An 8583-nucleotide genomic window follows, 5' to 3' on the forward strand; every position below is an offset into this window, starting at 1 on the left:
GGTGTGAGAAGCAGAAGGGGGCGGGGAGTACTGGCTTCTTCAAAAGATAAGGGGTGGGGGACAATTTGGGGCACCAAGGACAGAGAGAGAAAGAGAGAGTGAGACTATTAAGAAGGAACCTATTTTCAAAGAAGAAGAAGAAGAAGAAGAAGAAGAAGAAGAAGAAGAAGAAGAAGAAAGCTATTTTCGTTTCAGTATATCAACTTTGTATAATTTTTCCAAAAATTTTATTTCACAGGTTTTTTTTCTTTTTTTTTTTTTTTTCAGTTTGGAAGTAATGCATATGGAGGCCCCTAGAGCCCCTAATATCTACAATCCAGCCTGTCCAAGGCTTGAATCCGGGTGTCACTGAATACCTTGCAGTGCTCCCTAGGGCCTGGGAGACTCCTCTGCGGTGCTAGAAAGGGCTTCAGGCCCTTCTGCCTCAGCTCCTGAGCAGCGTGTGACCATTAACTTCACCACCCTCCACCCCCAGGCTAGGGCGGGGCCCTGGGGCGCCAGGTCACATGCTAGGCACAGGGTATTCCCCCTCATCCCGCCCCCACCCCGTGGCCCCTCAGGAGTCCGACCTGAGCCTCCAAGCTCCATGCTCAGGCCCATGGCCACAGCCTTCTTGCTCCTCATGGGGGTCCTGCTCCCTTACCAGGGCAAGTTCTGGCCCTTTCACAAGAAGAAGTTCATGAAGGTGAGTCAAAGAACGTCTGGAACCTTCCACTACAGTAGAGGGTGGTGGCGGTGGCATCATAGACCAGCCAGGAGGTATCAGTTGGGTTTGGAGACAGAAGTGGGGGGTGGGGGTGGATACCACCCCAAAATGGGGACTTGTTCCCAGGGCTGGAAGCTTGATGTGTCCGCGGAAGGGTGTCAAAGCCCTACTTCACCTCCCTGTGGCCCCCGAGGTCAAAGAAAGTGGTCTTCTGACCAGCATCCTGCCCTCTCTCCCCTGAGCCCACTCGTCCAGCCAGCCACGCCTCAGCAACCTGCCCTATTCCTCCTTCCCCTCTCCTAAGCACAATGACTGTTCCTTCCCTTCCCCATCTTTCACTCCCTCCTTTTCTTCCCACCCCCGCCCCTGCCAAAGCGTGATCTGGGAGTATATGCTCCCCCAGCACTGGGGGAGGGAGGCCCAGGAAAGGAGAGGCAGAGAGAGAGGTACCAGTCCCCCTTCCTCTCCTGCTCCTCTGAGTGCTGCTGGAGTGGGTGTAGAGGGGGTGGCACCTGGCGGTGATCATCTCCTGGCTTCCCTTCCTGGCCCCCGGGGGCCTTGGCAAGGCACCAGGAATCCCCCCTCACTTTCCCACACAGTGAGAGGGCTGGTGACACAAGAGTTGTCCTCACAGATGAATGGGGCTGAGTGCTCCCACCACTCTGAGTGTGTCAGTGACTGCTGCCTGATGGACCTGAACAACAGGGGTGCTCTCTGTGCCCCCAAGGCTAGAGTAGCCAGGCTGTGCTTGCCCCAGGTGAGCCTCTGGGCTGGGGCGGCCCCCTCTGGCCGGAAGGGTGGGGAAGGTTAACAAAACCCAGGTGGCTGCCGCCGCTGCTTCTTCACGCTCTGCTTGGAGTGCCTTTTCCCCTTCCTCCACCCGGCAAGCTCCTACTGGTCCTGCGGTACACCTCCAGCCACCTCCTCTGAGAAGCCTTCTCTGCTTGGAGCTCCCATGAGCTCATACCCTCGGCACAGCGTGGCTCTCCCTGGTTTGCCGTGTTTTGTGTCTGCCTCCACCACTGGCTGGAGCTCTTCAAGGGCTGGTCGAGCCCTTACCCACCCTGGGCTTAGTATCTGCCCATAGTAGGTGTTCAACGAATGTTTGTTGAATGAGTATTCCCTACCCTAACATCACTGCGGCCAAGTAGATGGGAGAAGACCTTTTCCCTACTGATCGCCACCTCCTTGCCACAATGACCTCATTTCTGGAGAGGGGCAAAGCACTGCAGCGGCAGGACCGTAGCTTTGGAGTTGGGCCTGAGTTTAATTTTTTTTTTTTAACGTTTATTTATTTTTGAGACAGAGAGAGACAGAGCATGAACGGGGGAGGGGCAGAGAGAGAGGGAGACACAGAATCGGAAACAGGCTCCAGGCTCTGAGCCATCAGCCCAGAGCCCGACGCGGGGCTCGAACTCACGGACCGCGAGATCGTGACCTGAGCTGAAGTCGGACGCTTAACCGACTGCGCCACCCAGGCGCCCCGGGCCTGAGTTTAAATCCTGAGTTTTTCAAGCCCTGTCTTTGCCACTTCGGCCAGGTCACTTCTGCTCTCTCAGCCTTAGTTTCCTCATCCGTAAAATGGGGCTAAAGTAACAACCTCACCAGGTCATCCCGGCAACCACAGTGTTCACTGGAGCTGGGTTATGAGCTGGTGGACATGCAAAATGTGCAGGACGTCATGTTACTGCTCCTCTCTTCTTGTTGGGCCCTGGGCCCAGAGCTCTCTAGGAAGAATGGGCTGGCCTCCAGGTCCCTGTCTGGGGAGCTGCCGGTGCTGTAAGGAACCTGTCAGGCCCCTGACTCAACAGCTGAGGTGGCCAGAGGGTCTTTTCTTTATGGGCCCTTGCTCTGTTTTATTTAGTTCTCACATCACCCTGTGAGGTGGGTTACTATTATTATCCCCCTTGGACAGATGAGGAAACTGAAACCAAGAAGCTCATTAACTTGTCTATGGTCCCAACGCTGCAGGGGGCTGCTCACCCCTTCACTTGCTCCTGCTCCCCAAGCTGTTTAAACTCCCTTCTCCCCTTTACCTTAGTGACCCCCAACCCTTGTTCCCATCTCCCGCAGACCAAGGGAAGCATCAACATCATATGCCCCTGCCAGTGGGGCTTGAAGTGCATCTCCAAGGACCCGACCTGTTCCCGCCGGTGCCATTTGATTTAGAAAAAGATGCAGGCTGGTCACGGCCACCCCTCCCTGCCTCCCTGGGGGCCACGGGCCTGGAGAGTCCCCATCTTGCTCAAAGTCCAGCTCCTGAGACATTAAAGTCACTTCCTGACTCTGGCCTCTGTTGCACTTCCTGGGAGGGGGAATCTGGTAGGGATTGTTCCAGTCTGGGGCAGGAAGGTTTGGCCCTATCTGGACAGTGGAACTGCAGGAAGGGAACAGGGTAGGGGTAGGTGAGCCAAGAGGCTGGGTCCCGGAAGGGCCGAGTCTTGGGATGGAGGGCTGGATGGGAAGAGTGGGGTTGAAGAATACAACAGGAGAGTATGTGTTGGGGTGCCCATGGGTGGGTGTGTGATAGGAAGGACTGGAAGGGAGTATTGAAATGCTTTCCAAGGGTGGAGGTCATTGAGAGAGTGTTGATGAGAATGTATGTGAAGGCACAAAAATCTTCGTGCCTGGTGGTGAGAAAGGGACCTGGTACACAGAGGTCTCTCTCCATTCTCAGATATTATCAGTTCCATCGTATGGATAAAGAAATTGAGGCTCCGAGAACTACACGACTTGCCCAAGGTCACATCATGGGGGGATCAGTTAGGACTCTTCCTGCTGCAAGTATCTAAAACAACCCAAACTGGTCTGGATGATCAGGAAATTCACTGGAAATCTCGCGGCTGGCGTGCCTCAGGTCCGGCTGAATCCAGCAGCTCCATGGCCCTCAGGACGGATTCCTTCTCAGTAGCCACATACGTTCCCGGTGTCACCCAACAGTGACAGCTAAGACTTCTTGGGCACTGATGTTCCACACACTGTACAAAGTGCTTTCTTATCTATATTAGCTTATTTTATTGTTACAACAAGTTTAGGGTAGGTACCCTAATTATCTTTATTTTACAAATAGGGGTGTGCCTGGCTGGCTCAGTTGGAAGAACATACGACTCTTCCTCTCAGGGTCATGAGTTCGAGTCCCACGTTGGGTATAGAGATGACTAAATATATATATTTATATATATAAAAATCTACTTTACAAATAGGGTGTGTTGAATACCCTTCTCAGGAGTTCAGAGTAAGGGGTGGAGCTGGGATTTGAACCCAGGCTGTCTTGCTCCTAAGGGCAGGCTCTTAACCACAAATCCACACCACCCCTTCCAGAGAAAGGAAACGTCTCTGTCTCCCCCTTCTCAGCCAACATCCTAAGACTGATTCTGACTGGATTGGCTTAGCGTGCAGCTCATCCTTGAACCAATCTGCTGTTAGGCAGCTCTTGCGTGAGCTGCACCTTGACTGGGCTGCGTACTCTCTGGCTTAACCATAGGAAGGGGAGCTCATGACCTTCAACTTCCCAGCAAGCTTTGCGGTAAAGCCCAGTTGAGTCACTGGGGAAATGCGGTACAATTGTCCACAGTTCTCCGGAGAGGACCTATCTATATATCTGGGACCAAGTCATGGCTTTCTTTTCTTCAGGAGGTGAACATGGCAAAATTTTCATGAATATTGATGATAAAAAAAAAAAAAAAAACCAGGAAAATGATGCAGTTCCTCCCAGAGTCTGCTTACTGCAAACATGGACAACACGCTATCCCTAAGCTTGATGATAAGCTTTGTGGCAGGTGTGACTCCTCCCTTTAAGACCCCCTATAATAGAGCCCCCTGAAGCCAGACTCGAGGAGTGGGAGGGGTGCAGAATGGGGAAGAGTTAGAAGCATACTGACTCCTCCCGGCCTGGTGGGTGTGGAGGGCAGGTGTGCCAGTTATTTGCCTGTGCGCCTTCCTACTGCTCGCTCTTTATCCCTGGGGACTACATCTCCCAGCCTCCCTTGTCCTCTGGCATCTAGGACGGGCTGAAGATGAGAGGGCAGGAGAAGGAGCCATTGCCCCTCTTCCTGCCTCCCCCAGCCCCACACCTGCCGCAGGTGGGGTCCTCCTGGCAGCAGTCCTCCCGTGTCCTTTGGGACAGCCACCCCTCCCCCACCTCCAGCAGTCCCCAGGGACTTCAGTCACTGTGTTTCTCCTGCCATGGGGCATCGGTGTCTTCCTGTTGCTGTTACTCTCCTGGTGGCCTTGACATCCTGCTGGGTTTCTCAGCTCCTCCATCCCCTATGTGACTGGCTCCCTATCTTTTTGTTTGGTTGTTTGTGAATGTTTATTTATTTATTTATTTTTGAAAGAGCGCAAACAGGGCAGAGGGGGACAGAGGATCTGCAGTGGGCTCTGCGCTGACAGCAGAGAGCCTGATGCAGGGCTCAAACTCAGGGACCGTGAGATCATAAGCTGAGCTGAAGTCAGACACTCAACCAACTGAGCCACCCAGGCGTCCCACCATTTCCCTGTCTTCAATTGTCCCTGTTTCAAATACCTAGATTGGTTTCTGTCTTCCTGACTGAGCATCGACAGGCAGAGAAGGAAACCTTCCGAGTGGAGGCAAAGCTGATTCTAGAACACCAAACCCTCCTTAAATAGGTGGGATTCACTCAAAACACTGTTGCTTTAGAAAGCAGGCTGAAATTGGTAGTGACTTATGAAAGATTGTGTGAATATTTCTACTTTTGAAAAAATTAAAACCAATAAAGGCTGAATACATCAAATCGAAATTGTGCCAGTGACATTTCATGTTGCTTTAAATTAGGCATACTGGGTGAGCCCCTATACATTCCCATTTGCCATGTTTAAGAACACTTACTGATCTTGCCTGCCAAAAACTCATTGCATCCTTTCTTTCCGTGACCCTGGATTTCCTTTCAGGAAACAACCCCTCCCGTTCCCAGTCCATGAGGTTGCATGGGCTCCATTCACAACAGAACACTAAATCCGACACAGATTGGTTCAGCAGGTGGCCATGAGGCTGGTTCTTGCCTTTATGGATGGGTTTGAAGATGGACTCATGACCCAGTTTGATCCAATCAGAATGAAGGCTAGAATTTCTCCAAGAGTTACTGAGACGAAATGCTTTCTCTTCCACTGAACTTGAACGTGGGAGACAGTACTCTGTGGTTATCGGCAGCCATCTTATTACCATGTGGACTCAGAATGAAGCCAACACAGAGAGCTGAGCCAGGTGGCAGTGGCTTCATTTTAGCTCCTGCGACAAGCTGTGCCTTCAAACAGGTAGCTCTACCCCTGGGATTTTACAGCACAAAATCCAATAAACTCACTTTTTTTTTTCCTTAACCACTTTAGGTTGGGTTTCTATCACTTGCAACCAAGTAAGTCCTGACTGATTCCCTGTCTCTTGAAGATGAGAAGCTTTTCAGAACCTCTCTTTCTTGCTGTGGTAATAAATACTTACACTTGTTTCTTTGTTCCTTTATGGGAGTTAATATGCAGATTCAGAGGCATTGGCTTTCTGCATTTAGACGTTCAAGAATGAATATGTTCTGGGGCACCTGTGTGGCTCAGTTGGTTAAGCATCTGACTCTTGATTTTGGCTCAGGTCGTGATCTCAGGGTTGTAGGACTGAGTCTCTCGTCGTGGAGCCTGCTTGGGATTCTCCCTCTCCCTTTCGCTCTGCCCCTCTCCACCCAAATAAAAAATAAAATAAAATAAATGTTCCTCGTTTGGAGGTTTTAGAGGAATAATCTTAAATTTTTTTTAAATGTTTATTTTTGAGAGAGAGACAGAGACAGAGCACAAGCAGGGGAGGGGCAGAGAGAGGGAGACACAGAATCCGAAGCAGGCTCCAGGCTCTGAGCTGTCAGCACAGAGCCCGATGAGGGGCTCGAACTCACGAGCCGTGAGACCATGACATGAGCCGAAGTCGGACTCTCAACCCTCGAGCCACCCAGGCACCCCTAGAGAAATAACCTTAATGCTGAGAAGGCAAAAGCTCCAGTCCACCTTCATTTAACCAAATCTTTTCCCTCCCATTTGATCAGTCTTTTCTCTGCTCTGAGCCCCTCTCTCAGAAGGCTTATTTCTTTGTAAAAAATTTTAATGTTTATTTATATTGAGAGAGAGAGAGAGAGAGAGAGAGAGAGAGAGAGAGCATGAGCAGGGGAGGGGCAGAGAGAGAGCGGGACACAGAATCCCAAGCAGGCTCCACACTGTCAGCACAGAGCCCGATGAAGGGCTCGAACTCATGAACCATGAGATCATGACCTGAGCCAAAGTCAGACACTTAACTGAGCCACCCAGGTGCCCCTCAGAAGCCTTATTTCTAAGGTGAGGTCTCTACCCCTATAGTTTCCTCCTTCTCTCCAATACAAGGCAGAGACTCTGATGCCTCAGATGCCCTGAATTCAAGTCCCATTTCAGTTTCTTCATCTCTGGCACCGGAAGGACTGCCTTCCTGCAGGTAGCTTGGGCTGTGTGAATACTTCTGGCCAGTGAAGTGACAGGTGTAACTTCTGGGCCGAAGCAGAGAAGCCCAAGTGTGACACAATAAAAAGGAAGACTGTTTTTGATGGTTGGCCTATGACAGTTCTCAAGCCGTCACCATTTAAGCATCGTGTCACCCCTGTGATGACCGCACTAGCCCGCAGTTTGCAGATGGGGAAGCTGAGGCTCAAAGAAGTTAAAAAGTCTGTCTGGGATCACGCTGCCAGTAGTCAGCAGAGTTGGAATTGGAACCCAGATCTTGCAAGTGCCAGAGCCCCAGTGCAGACTAGACTATTCTGTTGGCAGCCAAATGAGCATAGTAAATGGTTCAGGACGCAGCGGCGCTTTCTGGAAACGTCCACTTCACCCCCTCTGTTTGTTCCTCTGTTCCTTTGATCTGGGAGCTGGCAGCCGGCCTCTCCAGTCAACCCTAGGAATGGGCAGTCACACCTCATTAGGTACCCTCCAGGCCTCCATCACATGGCAGTCATATGCCAAGGCAGGGATTTCGGTGGGACCTTAGGAGCACCACCACCAGCTCTGGGCCATGACGCAGCTGCTGCTCCTAGTCCTCCTCTCCCTCCTCCCTCTTTTCTTCCTTCTCACCAGCGGCTCATTTGGCAGGGGATGAATCAATTATTTGGTAAGGGACCTAGAGCATACAGTCGCCTCTTCTGCCACTGTGCTGAGACCCGCACTGTTTGGGGAGGTGGGTGCACACTGATGTGGGTCAAAGCTGGACATCGGAGGCAGCAGGGGGTGATGGCTGGAGGACGTCCGGGAGGAAAAAGAGACCCCCGTCCTAGTCACGGGAGCTGTGCCAGGATGTGCGAGGTGCTGCCACCGCACAGGGGAATATGACACAGGACTCCCACCCCCGGGCTTACGTCTGGTAAGAGAGACAGACATTTGTTCAGTCACCCCATTTTACCAAGCACCCAGGGAAATTCTTTTTGTAGGTGCAAGAGATAAGGCTGTGAACAAGACCTGAAAATCCTTGCCCTTGTAGTGTGGATATTCTACTCTAGGAGGCAAATAGGTAAAATATTTACATATCCCAGGTGATAAACACCTGAGGACAAAGGAAATAAGAAAGGGGCTTCAGGTGTGGTGGCGTTAGGAGCGGGTGCGGTTTGAAACCGTGTGCTGAGGGAAGACTTCATGAACAAAGCAAAATTTAGGCAAAGACCTAAAGGTGCGGTATTACAATATTACAACCAGAACCTACCAAGGGTGAGGACTTTAGTCCTAGAGGCTAAGAAACACAGCAGTGAGCAACATAGGGAAAGAGCCTTGTCCTTGGAGTTGAGGCTCTAGCAGGAGGGACACAGAAAGTTAAAAAAGAAGAAGAAGAAGAAGAAGAAGAAGAAGAAGAAGAAGAAGAAGAAGAAGAA

At 51.2% G+C, this 8583-nt stretch overlaps 2 protein-coding genes across 2 annotated transcripts in view; both read left to right on the forward strand.

Annotated features, from left to right (window-relative positions):
• The first annotated feature begins 576 nt into the window (after positions 1 to 576).
• On the forward strand, positions 577 to 2875 carry CLPSL2 (colipase like 2). Its single transcript, XM_040473311.1, has 3 exons — positions 577 to 685; positions 1341 to 1463; positions 2780 to 2875. Exons 1-3 carry the CDS (start codon positions 587 to 589, stop codon positions 2873 to 2875), a joined length of 318 nt encoding a protein of 105 aa, XP_040329245.1. The 5' UTR covers positions 577 to 586.
• Positions 2876 to 7952: 5077 nt separating this feature from the next.
• CLPSL1 (colipase like 1) overlaps positions 7953 to 8583 on the forward strand; it is a gene marked incomplete at its 5' end in the record, with an annotated part of 6382 nt that continues 5751 nt past the window's right edge. Inside the window, 1 exon segment of the mRNA XM_040473115.1 lies at positions 7953 to 8081. Within this exon segment, the coding sequence (XP_040329049.1) occupies positions 7953 to 8081 (129 nt within the window).

Source organism: Herpailurus yagouaroundi, unplaced genomic scaffold, assembly GCF_014898765.1.
Source record: "Herpailurus yagouaroundi ecotype Mexico unplaced genomic scaffold, PumYag 139, whole genome shotgun sequence".
Lineage (NCBI taxonomy): Eukaryota > Metazoa > Chordata > Mammalia > Carnivora > Felidae > Herpailurus > Herpailurus yagouaroundi.

Bases quoted from the DNA above. Each gene is read 5' to 3' on its own strand.
- CLPSL2 (XM_040473311.1), top strand. From the start codon at position 587: ATGCTCAGGCCCATGGCCACAGCCTTCTTGCTCCTCATGGGGGTCCTG. The intron at 686-1,340 runs GTGAGTCAAAGA...TTGTCCTCACAG, and splicing joins ACAAGAAGAAGTTCATGAAG to ATGAATGGGGCTGAGTGCTC. The intron at 1,464-2,779 runs GTGAGCCTCTGG...CATCTCCCGCAG, and splicing joins CCAGGCTGTGCTTGCCCCAG to ACCAAGGGAAGCATCAACAT.